Source organism: Podarcis gaigeae (assembly GCF_964106915.1).
Source record: "Podarcis gaigeae genome assembly, chromosome: Z".
NCBI lineage: Eukaryota > Metazoa > Chordata > Lepidosauria > Squamata > Lacertidae > Podarcis > Podarcis gaigeae.
This window is the reverse complement of record NC_139691.1, coordinates 13002511-13027875: the sequence shown is the minus strand read 5'-3', so window position 1 is coordinate 13027875 and position 25365 is coordinate 13002511. Positions and strand designations below refer to the sequence as shown.

Here is a 25365-nt window from a genome sequence, read left to right as displayed (position 1 = left end):
TTGCAATAACTCCTTGAAGTCAGGCTTAAAGGTAAAGTAAAGGTACCCCTGCCCGTACGGGCCAGTCTTGACAGACTCTGGGGTTGTGCGCCCATCTCACTTAAGAGGCCAGGGGCCAGCGCTGTCCGGAGACACTTCCAGGTCACGTGGCCAGCGTGACATCGCTGCTCTGGCGAGCCAGAGCCGCACACGGAAACGCCGTTTACCTTCCCGCTGGTAAGCGGTCCCTATTTATCTACTTGCACCCGGAGGTGCTTTCGAACTGCTAGGTTGGCAGGCGCTGGGACCGAGCAGCGGGAGCGCACCCTGCCGCAGGGATTCGAACCGCCGACCTTTCGATCGGCAAGTCCTAGGCGCTGAGGCTTTAACCCACAGCGCCACCTGTGTCCCTGAAGTCAGGCTTACCAGCTGCTTTACTTCTCAATATACTCTGGTTGGCCTTTGTTATTTTCTCCTACAGACAAGGAACCCACTTAAGTACTCTATAGGGGTTCTGAAATACCCCATAAGGGAATGGGAGCAGTTTTTCCTATAACATTGGTATCTCTTGGTTGTTTTAATTTCAGCAGACATCAACCATTAACTGTAATAAGTTCTCATTCACCATTTTCAAATACCATTACATGTCAAATATAAAATACTACACATCATTGCATGCCATCTGTCATATCAGGTATCAGCTTCTAAATACTAGTGCATGTAACCTCTCATATACTGTGTGATACTGAGTACTATTTCATGTAATTTATCAAATATTAAATACCATCGCATGCCAACTGTAATATATTACATGTCACATATTTCACATTAAAAACCATTATTCTTCTCCTTTAGTGATCGCTCATAGCTGAGTAAGATTGTCTTCCATAAAACGGTTTTAACAATGAATCCATAAGTGACTGTGGAGGCCAGTTCTGGATCCACACATCCTTCCACAGTGGGGACATTGGTTTCCAGGCAGGAGTTGATCACAGCGTGGATTTGCCAAGCGTGCCTTGTTCTTAGCACGTTTCTCCCTTGAGTCCTGAGTTCGACTGTCTTCAAAGACTATGACACCTTTGGTAAAGGCTGTTCTCCAACTAGAGTGCTCGCAGGCCAGTGTTTCCCAGTTGCCAGTGTTTATACTACATTTTTTTTAAGATTTGCCTTCAGACAGTCTTTAAACCTCTTTTCTTGACCACCAGCATTACGCTTTCCATTTTTAAGTTCGAAGTATAGTGGTTGTTTTGGAAGACGATCATCAGGCATCCGCACAACATGACCAGTCCAAAGAAGTTGATGTTGAAGAAGCATTGCTTCAACACTGGTCACTGAGTGGGATTAAAAACCATTATAAGCCATCTATCAAACATTATAGATTATTATAAAAAATAAAGCATTAATATTTAAGTATTCAGAACTAAAGGTTGTATCCAATGTTGGTCCCACTCAGTGTAGGCCTATTGAAATATTTGAATTTTAATAGGCAAGGTGGGTCTATTCTGAGTAAAACTTGGTTGGAGACAACCCAGAATATCATTGCGTGTAAAGCATCAAATTCTAATACTGCAGTCATAACCCCATTTGGGAGTAAGCCCCACTGAATTCAATACAGAGCTGGCCCACCCATGAGGCAAAGTGGAGTGACCACCTCAGGCAGTAGGATCCACAGGAGCAGCAGATCTAATCTCCAAGGAATGCATCACCCGCTGTATTCAATAGCACTTAAAGGTAAAGGGACCCCTGACCATTAGGTTCAGTCGTGGCTGACTCTGGGGTTGCGGCGCTCATCTCGCTTTATTGGCCGAGGGAGCCGGCGTACAGCTTCCGGGTCATGTGGCCAGCATGACTAAGCCACTTCTGGCGAACCAGAGCAGCACACGGAAACGCCATTTACCTTCCCGCCAGAGCGGTACCTATTTACCTACTTGCACTTTGACATGCTTTCGAACTGCTAGGTTGGCAGGAGCAGGGACCGAGCAATGGGAGCTCACCCCGTCGTGGGGATTCGAACTGCCAACCTCTGATCGGCAAGTCCTAGGCTCTGTGGTTTAACCCACAGCACCACCCACGTCCCCTTCAATAGCACTTACTTCTGAATAAATACAATCAGGCCTGCAGCTTAAAACAGTTAATTACCAATGCTCAATGCCATTGCATGTCAAGATACTGAATACTGTAATATCAAATATCAGCAGCCAAACATCAAATGACTGGAAGGAAACATCAAGCTTGCAAAAGATTTTGAAGAGGAAATTCATTTCAGCTGAATTCTGGGCTGTTTCTGTGGATGGTTTATCTTGATGGAAGCTGGAGATTGGTACTTCCTTCCCACCGGATGTAAAGATTATCTGAGTCTGCATTCCTAGCATTTCAGAAACCAGGGAGACAAGGAAATCTAAGCTGAAGCCAGCCCAGAAAACTTACCACTCCCTAACTCCAGAACCTAGATCTCTCCGTACCCTGCAAATTCTGGTCCAAATCACTGTTCTGCTCTCCCTCTTCCTGAGAGTCAAAACTCTCTGGCAAATTCCCAGCCAGCTCCCGGAACGAAACAGAGCGCTGTGTCTAGGAGGGTTGGCTGAGTGACCCTGCAGCAGCCACAAATACAATATTTGGATCTGGGCCATAGGTTTAGCGCTGTCTCCCATGCAGGCTTCCCAATGTGACCTCCATCGCACTCCAGACTGCTATGGGCTACAGTGTGAACTGTATCATGGAATCAGTGTGGAAGGGAAAGGGTTAAACAAGGCATAAATCCATCCAGATTAAATCCTAAAACACTCTATCTAGCCCATTTTAAAAGACTGCAGACTGGAGCTACACTAACTTTTTACTTTTTTCTTTAATCCTGTTATTACAGTGGACAACCAGATGCTTGAGGGAAACCTGCAGGCAGAACCCAAGCATAAGAGCGCTATCCCCTCAGGACCGGACTTTCTCTATTTCAAATTTCAGCGGTGCCCTGCGCAAGGCCAAAATTGGATCCCCACCACCGCCTCTCACCTTCCATTCTGCTCAATTCACTACATCATAGTTATGATGCCCTGCAGCACCCGCTAGGCTCAGCGCAGGAACAGACCATGCTGCCTTACCAGCAGCTAGTATTCAGAATCACTGCTGCCTCCAGCTGTACAGGCAAAGTGTAGCATCATGGTAAGCCCTCCATGAATACGTCTAATCCTCTTTTAAAGCCATCTAGCCTGGTGCCTCCTGTTGTCAACATACCCCGCCTTTGGTGTATCTTCATCGTAAAATATTCCTGTTTCTCCAGCCCGTCGTCTTCTTTTGCAGAGGTCACTTAAATTAGCAGACTTCACTCCCCTTCTTCACTTGAAATATGTGCATTTGCTTGTTTTGTAATTAATTATTCCAAATTGCTGCAACTAGTGCGCGATCAGAGACAGCGTCCAGGAGAGCCGAGGTCCACACGGGGGCATTCTGCCTAGGGCCCTCACACCCTTCTTTCGAATTAGGGGGTGATTTATGGGCACAGCAGGCAAGGGCAGTGTTCCCCATTTCCTTGGGGCAACAAGGGAGGCTGCCTACTCTCATAACAGCCTCTTAATTACCCCATGTGGGTCGGAGAGATGGTATTGTCAGCCATCTTCCAATGCGACCCCTAGTGGCCCCCCACTTTTGAGAGATTTGGGACAGATAAAAGAAAATGACTTGTTCATACAGCCCCAAATCCTGCAATGTTTCTTCAAATGGGAGGTGCTCCATCCCCTTTTCCTCTCTCCCCCGCCACTTTTCGTTTGTTTGTTTGTTTATTCATTCATTCGTTTGTTTGTTTGTTTGATTGATTGCTTTTTTGCAGAGATGGACTTTGGTAATATGGCGCCCTGAGTGAGGACAAACTAGAATAGGAAACCGTATAAATATAGGTGTTGTTGTTGTTACTTTGTGCCTCCTCAGCTCGGTGCCCTATACAGGGGAACCACCTACATCACCCTGAATACAGCGCTGATGACAGGGACCCACTTTCCAGAGACAGCTGAATACATTTTTGTCTCAACAAGCTTTCCGAGGTGGATAAATGAGTCTGAACCACAAGTTAGGGTTTGTTTGGTAGGGTTTTGATTTCGTTTTAAATGTATTTGTTGCTTTTGTTTTTGAAATACTTTTAATCACATTATGTGTAGATTGTTTTAGAACACGGTTGCTAAATTATATAATAAAATTAAATAATACCAATTTTGTGCTGGTCCTAATGAAGATGTTGTTTTACCACAGCTACTTGGAATTCTACTTTGGAAGGTGGATTTTAAATTTACTGCATGTACAATACTGAAAGAGAACTATATGAAAATGATGTATTGTTGGTACATAACACTGGTAAAACTTGCAAAAATGTATAGAACAAGTTCTAATAAGTGTTGGGAATGTAAAGAAAAAGAGGGTACTTTTTACCATATGTGGTGGGAATGTAAAATGTTTAAAAATTACTGGGAAATGATATACAGTATAATGAACTGAAGAAAATGTTTAAAATGACTTTTACCAAAAAACCAGAAGCTTTTTTACTGGAATAACAGAAAATCAAATCCCAAAGTAAAATAAAAAACTATTTATGTACGCAACAGCAGCAGTCCGGATCTTACTAGCCCAAATGTGGAAGGAAGATAAGATAAGATACCAACAATATAAGAATGGCAATTGAAAATGATGGACAATGCAGAAATGGCAAAACTTACAGAAAAGCTCAGAGACAATGAATTGAGAAATTTAAAAAAGAATGGGAGGCATTTATTGTATATGTACAAAAATATTGTAAACAAGTAGAAACATTGGCAGTCTTTGACTAAACACTTGCAAGTAGTTAAAATAAGATAAAGTTTATGGAAGGAAATTTGAACTGAAACAATGATGATATGTAATTAGGATAAAATATTAAGGAGAATAAAAAAGAGGTTTAAGTATAATTATGCAGAAAATATATATATTAAATGAATCAGGATAGGAAATGGAGGGAAGTCAGCAGGTTAAAGAGAACCTCTGAAAAGATGTTTTTAAAAAATAATAATTATGGTAAATTTTAGTTCTTTTACTTCATGCTGGATATTTTGTATTTCTCATTCTTTTTTTGCTGGAAAATAATTGTTGAAGTTGAAACTGTAAAACAAATAAAAAATTTTTTGCCAAAAAGGGGGGGGGGGATTCTACTGTTAATGATTGACAGCCTTTATGGAAAGATGCCTGGGTATCACATCCCTGCCTGAGGAGGACTATAGAGAACCAAGCCTAAGGTGGACAGGATTGGGGCTGGGGCTTATCTGCCCCCCGCCGCAATATTTTTATTTAACTTGGCACCCCTTACTTGCACAATAACAATAATCCTAAAGTAAACTACCTCAACTCTGTGCAGAAATGCAAGCTGAGTCACACAAGTCTATCTCACACAGTTTAGGCAAGGATTTCAGCAGTTGGAGTAAGGATTAGGTGTGGTTCATTTGGCTTGTGTAACAGATTTCTGTTTTGTAAGTTTTGGCTTCTTAGCAGGAGAGACTTGTCTTCCCCTGACAAGAAGCATATCCCTCTTGTGTTCATACTAGAGATGGAAGGAAGGAATCAGATTCCGTTAAAGGAAAACCTATACAGTTTCCGAAACAAGGCCAGAAGGAAAATATGCACCATCTTTCAAAACTCTCACTTCCCTGGATTTTGCAGGGCAGTTCTCTTAGTCAACTCGTATGTAGGAAAATGCATCTGCAATAGCAAAGCACGCATAAGGATGCCCTGAATGGCTAAAATAACATGCTTTGTGCTGTGGGGAATGCTGTGCAAAACCAACATGTATATTAAGCGAAATTGAGTGGCTATTAGTATAAATTCAATTTAAAATGCTGATGACTTCTCATGAGGATTTAAAAAGAAACAAAAACAGTCATACCTCAGGTTGAAGTAGCCTCGGGATAAGTATTTTCGGGTTGCTCACTGCAGCGACCCAGAAGTAACAGAGTGCATTACTCCTGGGTTTCGCCGCTCATGCGTGCGCAGACAGTTGAAATGATGCCACGCGCATGCGCAGAAGCGGCGAATCATGACCCACAGACGTGCAGACACGTGGATGCAGGTTGCATTTGCTTCTGGATGCGAACGGGGCTCCGGAACAGATCCCATTCTCATACAGAGGTACCACTGTATAAAGTTCTCAAACTGGTGTGGAAATGTGAAGAACCAAAATCAAGACTGATAAAGTGAGAAAATGAGAGAACTCCTAGCAGTGCTGAAAGCTTGCTTTATACTGAATCAGATCACTGATCCTTCCAGCAGAGGGTTTCCGTGGTTTCAATCATGGGGGGGGGGGCGTGTTCCCAGCCCTATGTACAGATCAGATGCCGGGGATTGAACATGGGACCTTGTGTCCTGGTCCTACCCAGCCAAGGAATGCACACCTCTGATAGTTAACTTTTTATTGACAAGAAAAGCACTCACAGCAGCTTCCAAGGTGCTCCAGATACAGGTTCAAATCCCTGCTTAGCTGTGAAACACACTGAGTGGCCCTGGGCCAGGCACTCACACTCAGACTAACCTGCCTCACAAGATTGCTGGGGAGGAAAAGGGACCATGTATGCCAACTTGATCTCCTTGGAGAAAGAGGTGGGCAAAAGTGTAAATAAGTAAAACATGGCTGTCCACACTTAAAAGGACCTAAGTAGGAGTTGGGAATGTGATCCATAACAGCGGCTTGAACAGAAACACATGGTGATTCAGACTTTTTCCCCACCTTCAGTTTAATCAACAAACAAGGAAAAAAATACTTTGAAAAGCAGTTTAAGACACTGTCCCCAGGAGGAACAAGAAGGAGGAACTGGCAAACCACTTTAGCTCAGAAGGGCAGCCTAGTTTTGCTTAGCTGGAAGGAACAGGAAGCCATTCCTGTCTGTTTAAAGAGGTAGAACTAGGTTGGCCCAAGACATTTTGCTACCTGAGGAATAACAGTGGTATAGCAATTAATCCTTCTTCCCAGAGGACTCCAGGGGCTATATATTTGGGAGAGGAATTGGGGGCCTCCAAACAAACTAGGATTCTTGGGGGGGGGCTCCATGACTGCTAAAGTAGTATAAGAGTACTTTAAATGATGCTTTGGTTATGAAATAAATAAATTGAGGTCTTATATATATAATAAATGTTCATAAATGTACCAAGCAAAAACGTACATAAATATATAAACCACATGTCTGAAGCAGCACAGGAAAACAGCCCAGAAAACATTTTGACTCCCAAACTGACCAAATGTTTTTTTCTGCAAGGTCAAAGGAAAATGGAAAAGTCTCCCCACTGTCTTTTCATTCACAAATCCTGTCTTAAGGGTATGTCTGTGTATGAATAGGGTGAGCCTGTGACCTGGCTCTCCATTCTTAAAGAAATCAGCCCTGAGTGCTCACTGGAAGGACAGATCCTGAAGCTGAGGCTCCAATACTTTGGGCACCTCATGAGAAGAGAAGACTCCCTGGAAAAGACCCTGATGTTGGGAAAGATGGAGGGCACAAGGAGAAGGGGACGACAGAGGACGAGATGGTTGGACAGTGTTCTCGAAGCTACAAACATGAGTTTGACCAAACTGTGGGAGGCAGTGGAAGACAGGAGTGCCCATTGTGCTCTGGTCCACAGGGTCACGAAGAGTCAGACACGACTCAAGAACAACATGACTGGGCTCAATAACTAAGTATTTATCATTACAAAAGACTGGTCAGGCTCCCCAGGGTATCCAAACAAATACCATAAGCATTAACAGGTAACCTGCCAGACAGGAGACAAACAATGACAGGAGGTAAACAACATACTCAGATTTCTCTTGAGCTACACCCCTTTCTGTGATGTATGTATGCTGTTTCTAGGGTGGTCTTGAACTCCAGGGCAGGCAATTTAAAATGTCTATATAAGGGCGGGCACACCTTTGTTCGGGGTCCTCCTCCTTTCCTGCGTGTGAGGGGAGCACCCTGTTGCAACAGTTCAATAAAGATCAGGCTTACTAGCTGCTTTGCTTCTCAATATTCTCTGGTTGGCCTCTGTTATTTTCTCTGATCGATGGAGAACCTGCAAAGGACTCTAAAAGGGCTCTTGTGTCCCCCATAAGGGAATAAGGGCAGATTTTCATTTATTACAGTTAACATTGCAGGGGGTTGGACTAGATGACCCTCAGGGTCCTTTCCAACTCTACATTTCTATGATTCTATTAATACCTATAGATAGCAGATGAATGCTTTTTTAAACCGTCTCAAATATGTGACAGTTATATGGAAAGGGATGTTGGAGGCGAAGCTCTGTTACGAAGAGAAACAGAATTTGTTGCTATCTCCACCTCTTTCTTTATTTCTTTTTGGCTGGGTTTTCTTCAGGCAGACAGAAATTCAACAAGGGGAGAGGATGTGAATCATTGAAATTAATGTGCATTGCTAACTTAGTTCCATAAATTTCATTGAGTCTACTCTATGATTATGACCAGCATTGGAAACAACCCATTGTAATGGATTGCTTTGAAGTCATTTCATTATGTATCAGGTAAAGTAATTTTTATCCCCCCCCCCAACTTGTTGCTTATTTTGCCCAGCCAAAGGTGGCAACCATAACGGGAGCTTGCATGCATGTATTGTTGTAAAAAAAATAAAAACATACACACAGAGAACACACATGCATAGGGGATGCATGTAAATAAGTGTGTCCCACACAAACACATTGACCTTGTGGTGCCTTAAGATAAATGCACCCAAAACTGCGCTAACAAGCTAAATTGGCCTGTCAGTCTGCACAGCAGGGAGTCAGTTGAAAGAGGAAGTCTCCAATTTGCAAAGAGGTCCTATTTATACCAGGTTTCCATTGTTTTTTTATAATAAAACCTACCAGAAACCACCTTTTTGCAGTGGTACCTTGGTTTTAGAACAGCTTATGAACAACTTGGAAATAGAGTGCTGCAAATCCAGAAGTAGGTTTGCCTTGCAAGCGGAACATGTTCCCCTTCCTGTTGAGTGTGTTCCTTTTGTAAATTGATTTCCCTGCTGCTGATCAGAGGCTTCCTGTTCAGTCTGCCGGCTGCTGAGTCCCGAGCACCCACACAACACAGAGGTGATTTTGGGAGCTTTTGTTTTTGCTATTTTTTTGCAATTTTGTGTGTGCGGCTTTTTCAGTTGACTGTGACTTGTTCTTTGTTTTATGGGGACTGACTTGTGACTTTGGCTTGTGATTTGTTTTTGTGACTGTGTGGAACCCAGTTCAGCTACTGATTGATTGATTGATTGTGTGACTGCAGAAATGGATAAAAGCCCTCCATCCAAACAATGACTATCATCAGTGCACATAAGGAGAAAAAAAAATAATTTTTATCATCTACAATATTGTCTTTTATTTTATAGTACAGTACATTGATTATTGCTTTCATTTTATGGATCAATGGTCTCGTTAGATAGAAAAATTCACGTTAAATTGCGGTTTTAAGGGCAGAGGCGGAGCTAGCTGCTCTGGCACCTGGAGCAGCGCACATGCTGTGCACCCGGGGCTGGGCTAGCCGCCCATGGGGACGCGGAGAGTGGAGAGCATCCCAGGAGGGCGCTGCCTGTGGCGAGTGGCCCAGGGGTGTGCTGCCCGTGGCAAGTGGCGTGTCCCGGGGGGTGGCACGGCGATGTCACATACCCCTTCAGGGATGACACCCTCGGCGCATCGCCCCCACTGCCCCCTTCCTCCGCCACTGTTTAGGGGTTGTTTTTAAATGCCTGGAACGGATTAATCCATTTTGCATTACTTTCTATGGGAAAGCATGCCTTGGTTTTAGAATGCTTTGGTTTTGGAACAGACTTCCAGAACGGATTAGGTTTGGGAACCAAGGTAACACTGTACTTGAATCCTTTGACCTGAAATAGTTTTCCTATGACCCTGTGGTTGTAATGAAAACCCTGTCAACTCTTTTTTTCTGACATAACACTTTTCTGACTAACACTTGCATGAAACTGAAACAAATATATAAACAAATTGTAACCTTTATGAATGTCACAAATAATGTAACAAGGACAAATGACTTTGAATCAGAATAACCTTACTGGGGTACAAAGACAAAACTGTTGCAAACTCTTTTCTGGGGCAAAGGCCCTTCTATTGTTCCACCCTGAGGCTACATTCCTTCTTAACCTTGAAAGTTCTGAAATTGTCAGCAACCCGTTTGTCCCAAAGGAACTTGCTTTGACTTGTAATTTATTTCCCTTATGGAGAAAGGCAAAGCCTACGTCAAAAACGACATCTCATTGCATCTGAATGCCTTGCTTCTGACACCTATGGTACTACTCTGATTGCAAGCCTTTTGTATGAATCATCCAAAGTTGTCATACCTGTGTAACCCTATCAGATGTAACTGTACCTGCACCCAGCACCACAGTCTTTGGACCTCTGCACCCCTCACCACTGTACCTAAATCCCTCCTGCCTTTCTGTGTAATTTGGCAGTTTGTGACGTTACATACTGCCCCAAAACTTAAGGCATTGGTTGTTAACCAAAGTGTCATAGCACCCTGAACAGTCAGGGGAGACACAGGGTCCTTTTATTAATTGCAGCCCATTATCTTACTGCATCTCTCTCTCCCGCCATCCATTTAAACAAACAAACAAACAAACAAATAAATTATACATCTCTGCCATCAGTTGCATAGGCCTATAACAAATGTTAATTGTTGTTGTTTAGTACAGAATCAGGAAATGTCCAGATTAATTTGCCCGAAATACAAAGGTATAGCTCATTTTATTTTTGATGCTATCTTTTTGGAATGGTTAATTGCTTCCATTTTTCCAAAAGGCCATAAATGACACCTGAAATAAAACAGCAGAAGAAGAAAGGGGGAAACGTGTTCACACCACTGTTTATCTTCTTTAAATCTCCCCCCCCCACCCCCACAAACAAAAATCCTCCCCAGCTTCAGTAACTAATAGTTCCTTAGTTTTGCACAAAGGGCTCAAGAAAATAACAAAGTAGCTTGATCTTAATATTATTTTGCCCTTTCTGCTTCTGATCTTAATCTTGTTTCCACCCCCATGTGCACACTAATTTTGGGAAAGGCAGGCTGGAGCTGCCATGTAGTGTGTCAGCCTCGCCCTACAGAGCAATGGCATTCCTTGGGTCGGCACATGAGCTACTACTTACATGCATGCCAAAAATGGTACCGAAAAGGAGCGGGGCGGAATGGAGCAGGGCAGAAAAACAGAGGAATCTCCACTTATAATGCTATAATGGAACCCCAGTGTAAGCGGCTCCCTCAGGGGAGCCAGAGAAAGAATGTGGTTGGTCAAGGGGGCCATGGACTTGAAAAGTGTGGAAGCTACTGACCTAAAGCATCAAGGTTAACATATGTCTTTGTCCTGGGTTCTTTGCTGCCTACCTGTAGGAACCCAGTTGCAGCTGCATAAACAGGATGCTCAGACCTAACCTGTCCAGCAGCTACCTCCTGCCACACTCCCACCCGCTTTTGACCCCATGCTGCCATGTGCGGCACTGCCAAAAAGTTGATCTGACCCGACTAAAGTTTGCTCAGGGTGGAGCAGGAAGGAGCTACAGCTGCAGCAATGAATACAGAGGGTGGGTGGGTGGGTGTAGTGGGGTGAGGTGAGGTGAGAATATTCTCTGATAGAAAATTCTCCTGAGAATATTCTCGCACAAACTGTAAATTCTAATGTAAGAACCAGTTTTACAAGCCACATTAAAAAAATCTAGTAAATAATGAGTCAAGCTGTGATATTGCCAGTGTAAGTAATGAATAATGGTTTTTTTGATCCAGTTACATTACTGGGCATTGTGTCATTCACTATTGGCAGTTCTGAAATGTGAGCTACAGAAAACATTTTTCTTTAAAGTTTTAAAAATGCTATTCATTTAATTTGATGAACATTTGAATTCGTATGCATTTCAACTACAGTGGTACCTCAGGTTAAGAACTTAATTCGTTCTGGAGGTCCGTTCTTAACCTGAGGTACCACTTTAGCTAATGGGGCCTCCTGCTGCCGCCGTGCCACCGCTGCACGATTTCTGTTCTCATCCTGAAGCAAAGTTCTTAATCCGAGGTACTATTTCTGGGTTAGCAGAGTCTGTAACCTGAAGCATCTGTAACCTGAAGTGACTGTACAGTGGTACCTCAGGTTACGTACGCTTCAGGTTACAGTCTCCGCTAACCCAGAAATAATACCTCGGGTTAAGAACTTGCTTCAGGATGAGAACAGAAATCATGTGGCAGCAGCAGGAGGCCCCATTAGCTAAAGTGGTGCTTCAGGTTAAGAACAGTTTCAGGTTAAGAACAGACCTCTGGAATGAATTAAGTACGTAACCAGAGGTACCACTGTATATGTAATAGCCTTTTCATTATTATTTTGGTGTGACCTTATTCTTAGCAATTCTATACCCATGGCCATACAGTGTGATATTTTTTACATAAAGTAGCTTTAATGTGTTATATACTTAAAGTACCTAGGCCTATGTGTAACAGCATATGAGGTGGCCCTGATTTAAACAGTTGACGTTGCTATATTTTTATTTAGTGCCAGTACTGTAACATGACATGGATTTTGCAGTGGTACAACATGCCATTTACCAGAGATTGACATACTGAAATATATTATCATATAATGATAATATATTTAATATTTAGTGGCTTCTTTCTTATATGTATGCATATAGTTTTGTTTATCAAGCTGTGTTTTAGTCACCAAAACAGCAGGATTAGTGATTAAATTGAGTCATTCATGCTGAATTTTCAATTTCAAGTTTGGTGCAAAAAAATCAAAGAATGCCCCATTGAGTAAAAGTACCTGTATAGTTTTTGGTTGCCATCTGAACAGGTTTCCCCATGAATAAACATGTACTGTATATTAACTACCGTAATTATATCATTTTCAATGCATTAAAATTATATCATTTTTTTCCTTTTTTTAATTCTTTTTATTAATTTTCATAAGCAAACAGAAAAACAAAACAACCGTGCATAAAAAAGAGGAAAAAAGAAAACAAAAACAAAACCAAGAACAATAACAAACAACAGAAAACCTAAATGGACCAAAAAAGAAACACACGAATTGACTTCCCTCCATCTCGGTTTTGGATTATATAAGATTGTAATTCCATTCTGCAGTTTATTATCATTTATTTTTTATCATCTATGTATCGCAAGAATTATGTTAAACCTACTGTGATTTTTAGATTTCTAGAATTTGTTTCCATATATGTTATAAATTTGGTTCAATCGTCATTAAACTTTGTATCTTTTTGCTGTCTGATATTCTGCGTCATTTTTGCCAATTCTAAGTATTCAAATAGATTAATTTGCCAATTATTAACGGTCGGGATATTAGGGGTTTTCCAATTTTGTGCTAGTAGAATCCTAGCAGCTACAGTTGCATATTGAAACATTATGTAGTCTTCTTTTTTAATTTCGTCTCCGATCATACCTAGAAGGAAGGCTTTGGGTTTTTTAACAAAGGTGTATTTAAGTATCTTTTTCAATTCATTGTATATGGCTTCCCAAAATTTTTTTATTTCTTCACACTTCCACCACATATGATAGAAACTGCCTTCTTTGGATTTACACTTCCAACACCTATTATCCCCGGTCTTATACATTTTTTCTAATTTCACGGGGTGATGTACCAACGGTACATGATCTTTTCCATATTTTCTCTAAGGGTGGTGCAGGCAGTAAATTTCATACCTTTATTCCATAGCCTCGTCCAATTATCATAATCCAAATTATATCCAAAGTCTATTGCCCACTTTATCATAACTTCCTTGACCTCCTCATCCTTAGTATCCCATTCTAGTAACAGGTTATACATTTTAGATAGAAGTTTGGTTTTACTTTCTATAATCTCTACCTGGAACCTAGATTTTTTTCTCATTCATCCCAGTTTTTTTGTCTTCTTTCCATAAGGCATTAATTTGATGGTACTGCAGCCCGCCTGTTAGTTTGTCTTTTAGCTCTTCATAGGGTCTGATTTTCCATCCTTTTTCAGATCTTTCCAGGAGGTCTTCATAGGTCCATCTCTCACCTTCTAGATTCGTTTTTTTTTATGGTTAAGATATCAATGGGCGATAACCACCAAGGGGTATTTTTTTCCAACAATTTCCTATCTTTTCCCGCATCTCTAACAAGGATCCTCTGATGATATGATTTGAGAAGCCTCTATGCACCTTTTCCTTATTCTGTCAGAGATAGGCGTGCCAACCGAATCTTAAATCGAAGCCTTCTAAATCCAACAGATCTGTGTTTTTTAAGACAATCCATTTTCTGAGCCAACAAAGGCACGAGGCTTCATAATACAATCTCAAATTTGGGACCGCAAATCCTCCTCTCTTTTTTGTCCGTTAACAATTTAAATCTAATTCTCGGTCTTTTACCTTGCCATATAAATTTAGAGAGAATTTTTTGCCAGTTTTTGAATATAGAATTTCCTCTAATCACTGGGACATTTTGAAATAAAAATAGAAGTTTCGGCAGTATACACATCTTAATTGCTGCCATTCTACCTGACCAAGAGAGTTTTATGCTATTCCAAATATCTAGTTCCTTTTGAATTTCTTTCCAGGTGTTTATGTAATTATCTGCCAATAGATTTATGATTTTCGTGGTTAGCCAGACTCCCAAGTATTTTACCTTCTTTGCTTCTTTGATTCCTAATTGAGATTCCAACTGTCTCTTTGAATCTTCTCCCAAGTTCTTAACCATCATTTTGGTTTTGATTTTATTTAGTTTAAAGCCCGATACTTTCCCAAATTCCTCTAATAGTACTAGAACTTTGTCAACACTTTTTTTTGGTTCCTCCAACGATATTACCAAGTCATCAGCATACGCTTTCAAATTATATTCTTTCAGCCCAATTCCGATCCCCCGTATCTCTGGTGTTTTCCTTATCTTGTTTGCAATTACTTCTAGTACCATTATAAATAAAAGTGGTGACAAGGGGCAACCTTGTCTTGTACCCTTCGAGATCACGAATGAATCAGTTAAGTTATTATTGATAACACTGGTCAACAACAAATTTGTTGTCTGCGTTTTTTCAGTTGATTTAGGATGAATCTGATGTGCTGAATCCAAAAATCACATTGGTTTTGCTCAATCAGGTCAAGTTTTTGAGCTATGGCCACATGTTGTTTTTTTACGTTTTTGTTCACATGTACACTTGTGTGGAGCATTTTAGAAGAAGTTGGTGGGGGTAAAATGCCATGTTGAATAATTGTTTTGATTGGAAATGATTATTTTAATGACAAGAAGTATTCAGGTCCGATAGTTCTGGGTGATTATGTCGAAAAGGGATCAGTTTGAAGTAATAAAACCTTGAAATCTTCCATAATTTGGTGCGGCAAAGCATAAAGTTGGGGGATCAAAACTAAGTTAATCCTGATCTTCCATCAGCACGTCGTCCTGTAGCTCATTGTGATGAAATTCCAGTGCCTATCTTCAGAGAACTTCCTGACATTAGTGACAAAGATGCCTCCAGTGTTGAAGGACATGAAGAAGAAGAAGTGGTTATTGAAGATGATGCTCCACATCCATTTTCCCAAAAGGAGTTGAATGATCTAGTTCACGACCTCAGCTTGTCAAAGGACTCTGCCGAACTGTTGACATCTAGATTGAAGGAAAAAAGCCTCCTCTCTGACAGTGCTCGCATCAGCTTCTTCCGCAACAGGCATCAAGAGTACCTCCGTTTTTTCTCGGAAGAGAAGGACTTGGTGTACTTTGCAGATATTGCACAGCTTCTGCTCAAGCTTGGAGTGCCACAGTACGAACCCAAAATTGGAGACTGTTCACTGACAGCAGCAAGCGATCACTGAAATGTGTTCTGCTACACAATGGCAACCAGTTTGCCTCTATACTCCTGGCTCACTCGACTACAATGAAGAACTATGAAGCGGTGAAGTATGTGCTGGAGAAAATTGGTTATGATCAGCATAAGTGGTTTATTTGTGTTGACCTGAAGATGGTGAATTTTTTGTTGGGACAACAGTCTGGCTTCACCAAGTACCCATGTTTTCTGTGCATGTGAGATAGTAGGGACCGTGCTCAGCATTACACAAAGGCCTGGCCTGTGCGGGAGGAATTAGTGCCTTGCAAAAAAAAAGGAATGTCATCAACGACCCTCTGGTGGACAGAGACAGAATACTCTTCCCACTGCTGCACATCAAGCTCGGTTTAATCAAGCAGTTCACCAAGGCTCTGGACAATGATGGTGACTGCTTCATTTACTTGTGCCAGGCTTTTCCAGGATTGACCATGGAGAAGTTGAAAGCTGGCATCTTTGACGGTCCTCAGATCCGTCAGCTCATCAGAGATCCAGAGTTTGGAAACTCAATGAACGAAGTGGAACTGGAAGCGTGGGAGGCATTTGTTCTGGTAGTGAAGAACTATCTTGGCAACAATAAGGCCAGAAACTACACAGAACTTGTCAACAACATGCTGACTGCTTTCAGAAACATGGGCTGCAACATGAGCGTCAAGATGCACTACCTATTTTCACATATGGACCGGTTTCCTGAGAACCTGGGTTCAATGAGTGACGAGCAGGGGGAGAGATTCCATCAGGACATGAAAGAGATGGAGACCAGGTATCAGGGTTGCTGGGACGCAGTCATGATGGCTGACTACTGTTGGACACTGAAGAGACCTCCCTGCTGCTGAGCATTCCAGGAGTTCCAAGAAACAGAAGTTCAAGCCTTGAAGTTTGAAAAATGGTGAAGCAACATGCAATTTATGTGTACCTTTATCAATGCCCACGATTCAGTTTACAGTAAACCTGACCTGATGGAGAGAAACGGATGCCATTTCCTGATTCAGCAGTGCAAAAATACCCTAAATCAGTTGTAGAAATCTAGACAACATTCAAAAAGTAAAAAATTGTTGCCCAGTGTAATCAATTTAGCTCTTTGACTTGAATAGATCGCTTTGATTCCTTCCAAGAAGGCACCTTCTACCCCTGCTTTCTCCATACACTTAAGTAGAAACTGCTAGCCTACATTATCAAATGACTTAAAATGTTCTATTTTAAATTAAAATTCTCTAATATTCTCATTAATGGAGAATATTCTCCAAAACATTATTCTCGAGAATTTAACATCACTATGTGTGTGTGCATGCAGCCATGTGCCTGCGCCCACTCAGGCTTACTGTTGTGTTCTCTCTAGCAGGCATCCTTTTTGCTCTTAACTCTTTAACACTACTCAATGCCAATCCTTTTTAAAGCATCCACAAGCATGGATACTTAGGATGCAAGGACTCTTGGGTTTCAGGTAAGTTTGTTGCAGTGGATAAGAGTACTGAACTATGATCTGGGAGACCAGGGTTCAAATCCCCACTCGGCCATGAAACTCACTCAACGACCTTGGGCCAGTCACTTGGGTTCTTGGTCTGACCTATCTCACAGGGTTCTTGTGGGGATAAAATGAGGAAGGGGAGAGCCATGTATGCTCCTTGGAGAAAAAGGTGGGATATAATTGCAGCAAATAAATTAATAATAATTTAACCAACTCACAGGGTTGTTCTGAAAGTAAAATGGAGGGGAAACTTCTGTATGTCACCTTAAGTTCCTGAAAGGAACGTTGGAATATAGAGGTTATAAATGATAAATATCTATACAGTTGCAAGTTGTTGTGGTGAATAGTAAATAGGGTAAAGGTTGTGACAAGGAACCTCTGGCCTCCAGATGTTACAGACCATTCACATTAGGTGGTTATCTCAACAGCTGGAGGACCACAAGTCTCCTGATTTAAAAGTAGAGTTCCTTACCAGATCCTTTGGAAATTTAAGATAAAATTTTGATAAAACAGGACTGGAGTCACACAGCAGTTCGTAACATAAAGGAAATGAACTACAAATTCATGTGTCAGCCATTCAGGCTCCAGTGACGATGTTTCAAGGAGCTGAAGATCCTCCACAAGCAACCATCAACCAGGAGACAATGCCAAGAGACCCAGATCAAGCAGTCAACATGGTTCCTCCAAATGTTGTAGACTATAAAATCAGCCCAGGATAGCATGGCCCATGGCCACGGCTGATGAGAGCTGCTGTATAGATACTTGGCCCATCCCCAGGGTATATGGGCCTATGGAATGACTCAAAGGTTGTGTCATGTGCATTATTTGCTTCCACAGAAAAATACTTGCCCTCACTGTGGCAACAGATCATTTGCTAATAGAAAGCCCTAGTGGTGTAAATGGGTAAGAGGCATCACACCACAGCCTATGTCTCTCTTCCCATGGGGGGCGGATTTGCAGCTCAAGTGTCAAGTCTGGGTGTTAAGTGTTTCAGTTGAGACCCCTTTACTAGCCATTAGGTTCAATGGACTATCCCTTCTGACTGGATCATCACTTTCATTCTTGTGAAATAGGAACCTGTCCATGAATCTCATTCGTTTTCCTGAACATTTTCTTTTCCTTGGGAGTTTTGGTAAAATGGGGGAAAGAATACCCACCTCCCACACCACCCCCGTCAAAACTCAGGCCCTTTGCACTGCAGATACCATTAAGCTTAAATTCTTCTAAGCATCTCTATATAAATTGCCTTGATATTGTCTTGTCTAAACCATGTATCTACTTAGATATTGTCATGTCTTCATTTACTGTGGGCTTGCTGTAGTTCTCTAGGACCGAGAACCAATTGTCAATTTGAATATTTCATTCTCTCTCCTCCCTCTGTCTCATTCATGACTTGTTAGGTACTCATTAAACGTATCCTTAAGCACTGCTACTGGTCTACCTAGACTTAGATCACATTCTTGTTGTATCTGAAGAAGTGTGCATGCACACGAAAGCTCATACCAAGAACTAACTTAGTTGGTCTTTAAGGTGCTACTGGAAGGATTTTTTTTTGTTTTGACTATGGCAGACCAACACGGCTACCTATCTGTAACATTCTTGTTGCTGTGCCTTTGGGGGCGATGTCAAACTGTTGGAAGGTTGCAGTGCCTGCTGTGGCTGTAGACATCCACGCTGCAGTGAAAACACATGGTTTGCCTTAATATTGGGAACTGTAGTCTGTTAAGGGTGCTGGGAATTGTAGCTCCATGAAAGGGCAAACTACAGTTCTGAGGGTTTTTAGGGAAAGCCACGTGCTTTAAATGTATGGAATGGATGTGACCTTATTTTTTGATTGGCAGGGTCTCTACAAGGTTTCAGGCAGACAGTGTTTCCCAGCCTCACCATGAAAAACTGGAGTTTGAAAACCAGAGGCCTTCCTTTTGGGCATCGTCGGCCAGAGGGTGTTAAAGAAAGACCGAACTTTTTTTATGTATGCAACAGCAGCAGCAAGGATACTTGTCGCCAAGCACTGGAAAACCCAAGATTTGCCCACACTGGAAGAATGGCAGATGCAACTGATAGACTATATGGAGCTAGCAGAAATGACTGTCAGAATCCGAGACCTGGGAGAAGAGGCTGTGGAGGAGGACTGGAAGAAATTTAAGGACTATTTACAAAAATATTGTAAATTGTATGAGTGTTAAGAAAGATGTAAGATTATTAACAATATGGCACCATTAAGCTAGTTAAAAGGAATATGAAGATAAATGAAAATATAAGAAAAGATAAATTTTGGATAAATATTATGCTAAAATTAAGCTTTTAAGGTTTGGGTAAAATTATCTAAAATTAGGGACACAATATTGGAAAATTATAAGAATTGAAACAAGGTGATAAATTGCTGGGTAAAACTCGAAAAACTTGGAACGCAGGAACGAGAGATGCGAGGAAGTCTAAAGAAGTGAAGAAAAGATGGTTATTGTAAAATTATAAGTTATTTTGTTTGTTTTTTCTATTGTATTAAGAAAATCTTTAATAAATATCTTTTAAAAAAAAGAAAAGCTGGAGTTTGAACCTGGGGCCTTCTGAACGCAAAGCATCCCTCCCCACTCTCAAGATTTTCTACATGAATTGTATTATCATCAAAAGCATATCTTTGAAATCTGCCCATCTTTCAAAAAACCCTCAGTTACCCTCCCAGAGCTGCAAGAAACCACGTCAACGAGATGCAACTACAGCCAAAACACTTTTAATAGGAAAATGGTGGCCAGAGGATCAGAATGCTGCAGAGTTAGGGCTCATGCCTTCACAGCGTATTTCCGAGGCGGGTACAGGCGTTCTTTTCGCTGCTGCTTTTTGGTCTTCAGACCTTCTTCGTGTTTGTTTAGCCTGCGCCGCATGGCACGTGTCTTCTTAGGCCGCAAGTCTAGAGGCTTGTATTTCTTGCCCTGTTTGCAGAACAGAGAATCTAGGCTCAGAATGGACTTTTAGAAGAGATATGGGAGACCTCATGAACAAAAACAGAGGCAGCTGCAGTTTGAAATTCTGGGTACACAAAAATGTGACCACTTTTGTGTCAGTAAGGCTTGGCGAAGGCTACTTGCCTGGCTGCCTGTGGCAAATACAAACACTACAAAAGGACTAGCCATTGTAATGGCTATATGCTCCCTCCAGGATCATAGGCACTAAGCCTCTCAATACCAGTTGCTGGATAACAGTGCATGTCTAATCCAGGGATGGAGAACCTTGGGTCCTCCAGATGTTGCTTAACTACAACCCTCATCGTACCTGACCACTGGCTGTGCTCATTGGGAATGATGGGAGTTGTAGTTAAGCAACATCTGGAGGGCCAAAAGTTCTTCATGCCTGGTCAACTCAAACTGGCACATAGAGAGTTGCCTTATACTCAGTCAGTCCAATGATACCTCTGGCTCAGCACTGTTTACACTGAGTGGATGTCCAGGGTTTCAAATGGGAACATTGCCAGCCATACCTGGAGATGCAGGGGATTGAACCTGGGACCTTATGCAGGCAGAGTAGAAGCTCTGCATGCATAATCTGAAGAGCTATGGCCTGAAAATCTTCAGATACTCATACACAGTAAAATGACACCAGTTATCTAGTTTTTAAAATTTTGCTTACAAAAATCGTATCTCCGCACCACCCAAAATGTGTTTTGATTAAAGACTTCCAGAAGAGCTACATCACTGGCCATCGGCCCATAGAGAGGTTACCCAGAGGCCCAGACCATTGCTCAGTAGTACAATACCCTCAGAGCATTTGTACCTACTAGACAACTGCTTAGACCACATGGCCCAGCCAAAGTTATCTAGCAGGAGGCTGCTTTAGCAAGTACAGATTCACACTGCATCCATAGAGTTTCGAGCAGTGCTGGGTGTTAGCCTTGCAATCTCTGGCACTTTGGAAAGACGCCCCCCCCCCCCCAATATTGAGATTATCCAACTTGCCTTAATATTTAATCCACTTAAGGCTCCTCCCAGAGTTAATAGGTTGCATCCAACCAAGGTCTACTCATAACAGAACCACTGGAATTAATGGGCCTAACATAAGACATGTGCACTAATTTCAATAGGTTTGCTCTTTTGAGTATGACCAACATTTGATGCAACCTATTATGAACATGCTGCCAACATTTCACTGGGAGTCCTCCCCCCCCCCTTGATCCACCAAAAGCAACTGCAAGAAAAAGGGTGGGCCACAGAAAAATAAGCTTTAAATGAAACTGCAGACTCACTTTGTAGAACTTCCTGAGGTTTTCCTTCTGGGTCTGGTTAATGACTGTCAGCACTCTGGCAATGGATTTGCGAACCACCCGTCTGCAAGGGGCAGAAAGAGAGACTTATGGTTCAGTGCAAAGCGCAGCCAAAAGCCGGCACTTGAATTCATAAGTTTTTTCAACATACTGGACACTTAAAATTCATTACTGCTGAAGGATAACACACAGTCGGAAGAGTGTGTCTGCTTATTTTTCTTCTGTCCAAACTCATCCATTTTTCTTTTGTGTTGTGTCTTTTAGACTGTAAGCCTAGGGCAGGAACTTCTATAAGCCTGTGTTAGCCTAGTTAGCTAAAAATGTAAGTGGGTAAAATGGCTTCAAGTGAACAAAGTAGTGCTGTACTAATGAGCTGTGGTGTCAGTTACTTGGGTGGCCCAACCCACCCTATTCAGCTTAAGAAATGAGTGAACCCAATGATCCATTTAGCAATCTCCTTTATTCAGCAGTGACCAACCCATCTCCATAGGGAGAAATCAAAAGCAAGGTGAGTGTCTGGTAATCAAAGGTGTACTGCTCCTGAATACAGAAGCTAAATTTAGCAGTCAGAGTTACTCACTAAGCAGAGGTCTGCCTCCATGGATGCAGATACACCATGCATATAATGCCACTTTAATGGTCGCTTCCCTTTCCCCAAATAATCCTGGGAACAGTAGTCTGTTATGGATTCTGAGAGTTGTTGGAAGAGCCTTAATGAACTGCAGTTCCCAGGATTCTTTGGAGCGGTGTTAGAGTGCTTTATATGTATTGTATGGCTGTGACCCATCAATTTGTACCAGTCTGAAACAGACACTCTCCCTGCTGTTCTGAGAGGCTGCCAATTATGCATAGAAACATTAAAAGCTTGGCAGTTTGGGTTGGGGGGAGGCAGCAAATTTAAGCTCTGCATGAAAACGACAAAGGGAGGGCTGCAAGCTTCCAACAGTGAAAGGCTCTGCCTACAAATATCAGGCACTCAGGTCCCCAAAATGTCAGGGCTTGTAGCACAGCTGTGGTGGTGAACTCACATCTTTGAAAGTTTGGAGGCTGCTCCACCAGTCACCTTGGCGACCCGCAGCTGAGAGAGTTCCACCTTGAGGTCATCTAGCTGCTTCAGCAGCTCTTCCTTTTTCTTCCCTCGTAGGTCACGGGCTTTGATTTTGGCCTAGGAACAAGATTGAACATGGAATCAGAGCAAGACAAAGGAGTTCACTGGGTTGTACCCAGTTCTACTCAGAGCAGGATGTGATTAACTAAGGTCCATTCATTTCAATGGTCTACTGTAAGTAGAATGCAGCTAGATAAAACCCAATTAAGGCCGCTCTCTGTTCTGTCCTTGAAATACCACTGTATAAAATCTTCTTGAGGACCAAAGTTAACCTGCATACCACAATTTAAAAAAAATTAGGCCCTTTCAAATTTAAAAAAACACCCCTCAAGTTGTTGGGAATGATCTGAGATCAGTGGTGCTATTTCCATGGAGTTGTAAGAAAATGCCTATTCCCATCACAGAGCTAAAACTCTCACTGCTCCCCAGTGCAAGAGGGAATGACTGTTAAACCACTTTGGGAATTGTAGCTCCAAGAGGAAACAGGCCTAACAGCGCTAAGAACACTTAACATACTACAGCTTCCAAGGTTCTTTGGGGAAAGGCATGACTGTTTAAAGTGGCTTTAAAAGTATACTGCATATGGGGCCAAACTACACATTAGTATTACTGATCCCTGGCATCCAAATCAGCAAGGGGCTTTCAAGGCAGCTCTTTCTGCTGTCTCAGGCATACAGGACTTGAATTCTGTGGTCACCCCTGTATATGGAGTGGAAGGAAGCATCCAAAGGAAGCATTCTGTGCTCCCAGTTACACATTGTGGTGCCCTCCAGATGTTCCACTACCACCAACCCTAGCAAACATGCCCAATGGAGTGGCATTACAGGGGTTGCCCCAGAATATCTTCAGGGCATCACAGTGGCTACATCATACATTGTTTTGACTATGGCAGACCAACACGGCTACCTATCTGTAACTGGTACATCTGCATTAGAAGGCCTAGCCTAGGATAAGTGGCACAGCATCTACTTAGGTAGACCAGATAAGATTTGGAACAATATTCTCTTAACATGCATTAGTAACACTCAGCTAGGAACAAAGTTTGAATAAGAGATGTGCAAAAAACAGAAAGCCATTAACATTAAAAATAATAACTGCAGAACATAGATATACTCTAGGTTACCTATAACACAATACATCCTGCTCTTACATCTCAGCCAGAGTGAAAATCAGCCCACAGATGTGGCAGAACTGTGCAACAGACTACGGTGGAATCTCTTTTGTTAGGGACATCAGGTAGCCACCAGAGACCTGGAAAAGCTGGAAATGTTGGGTAACTGAACCTGAGACCACCTGCAAGCAGCACCTCTGTTCCACCGCTCAGTTTTGGGCCACACACGCTTTGAATTGATGCTGCAGACATCAGAAGGATCGCGTGCACGTGCAAAGGCGGGTTAAATTTATTGGAGAACCACCAACAAGGATGCTTGTCACAGCAAACCCAGATGTGCCACGATGTAACGTGAGAAAAGGCATTCACGTACCCAACCAGGAGCCCTCCAGCTTCCAAAAATAAAATACAAATCCACTGACATTTCACCCAGACAATCAAGAAAACAAGCTGCGCAGTCCGATACCCTGTAAACTATTATTTTCCTCCCCACATCGGGGCTCTTTCTTCCCTTAAGCCTGACTCGGCGCGCCTACTCAAACCGGACCACCGTATCGCAATACCGCCCCCGACGTAGCTCCCCATTTCGTAGGATCACAAATTGGAAAGGCATCCAAGGGTCATCTAGTCCAACCCCCTGCAATGCAATAATCCCAACAAAACCATCCAAGACAAACGGTCATTTTTCTTCCGCTTAAAAGCCACCCAAAACCGAGCTCTTCGTGCCGCCTAAATCTTCCAGCTTTCCCTCGTCCCGTCCCATCCATCCCCGTTGCCCAAAACCTTATTCTAGGGACTGATGGAAGCGGATTAAAACGCCCCCCCCCCCAGCCCCGCACTCACCATGGCGTCCACTACGATCCAAGGCTACCAAAGCGAAAAGAAAGAACGGAAGCCTGCAAGGGACAAGAAGCCGGTAAGGCAGACTCAACCAATGAACGCATAGCGCGCGGGGGGGACTGGGAGGAGAGTAAAAGGTCTTATTCTTGTCTCCCCCTCTCGTAATGGTTTAGCCTATGTAACCAGATGAGTGGCTCAGCTGCAGTTTGTGAATTCTGTTCGCCTCCCCCCCCCCCCTCTCCTGGGGCTTATGTTAAGCATTTATATTAAGAGCATTAAAGGGATGATCAATATAGTAATCGAATTATTTAGCAATTAGAAAGCAGCGCAATTCAATCAACTAATTGCAAATGAAATGAAAACCTCCTGATAACGGAGGCATATTAATAAAAATTGTTGGTTTTGATTGTGGTGGTTTGTTTTGTTACATTTGCTATCTGGTGATGTGGGCTTTTTTACATTTAATATTATTTAAAAAGAGAGCATACTGCTATCTTTTACCAGATAAGAGTAATCTCCACAATTAATGGATGCAACCAAGGATTGTTTTCTTTACATTATTTATATACCAACTGGTATTGGTATTTATATACCAATTCCATGAAAATGCTCAAGACTACTCACAAAAAAGAGAAAGAGAAACTAGTGCAATCCTGGTGGCACTGTGGGTTAAACCACAGAGCCTAGGATTTGCCGATCAGAAGGTCGGCGGTTCGAATCCCCGCGATGGGGTGTGTTCCCGTTTCACAGTCCCTGCTCCTGCCAACCTAGCAGTTCGAAAGCACGTCAAAGTACAAG

The 25365-nt window shown here is 42.3% G+C and overlaps 1 protein-coding gene across 1 annotated transcript; it reads right to left on the bottom strand.

The window, feature by feature from the left end:
- Positions 1-19968: 19968 nt before the first annotated feature.
- RPL35 (ribosomal protein L35) lies at positions 19969-24691 on the bottom strand. Its single transcript, XM_083721261.1, has 4 exons — positions 24571-24691; positions 22537-22673; positions 21491-21572; positions 19969-20183 (listed from the first exon to the last, which is right to left on the bottom strand). The coding sequence occupies exons 1-4, from the start codon at positions 24571-24573 to the stop codon at positions 20034-20036; spliced, it is 372 nt and encodes a 123-aa protein (XP_083577387.1). The 5' UTR covers positions 24574-24691; the 3' UTR covers positions 19969-20033.
- Between the last annotated feature and the right edge of the window lie 674 nt (positions 24692-25365).

What these genes read in the sequence shown, in the direction of transcription:
- RPL35 (XM_083721261.1), bottom strand. An exon ending in GCCTCCAAACTTTCAAAGAT is followed by an intron (nt 21,573 to 22,536) that starts GTGAGTTCACCA and finishes TGCCCCTTGCAG; the next exon opens with ACGGGTGGTTCGCAAATCCA. An exon ending in ACCTCAGGAAGTTCTACAAA is followed by an intron (nt 20,184 to 21,490) that starts GTGAGTCTGCAG and finishes TTCTGCAAACAG; the next exon opens with GGCAAGAAATACAAGCCTCT.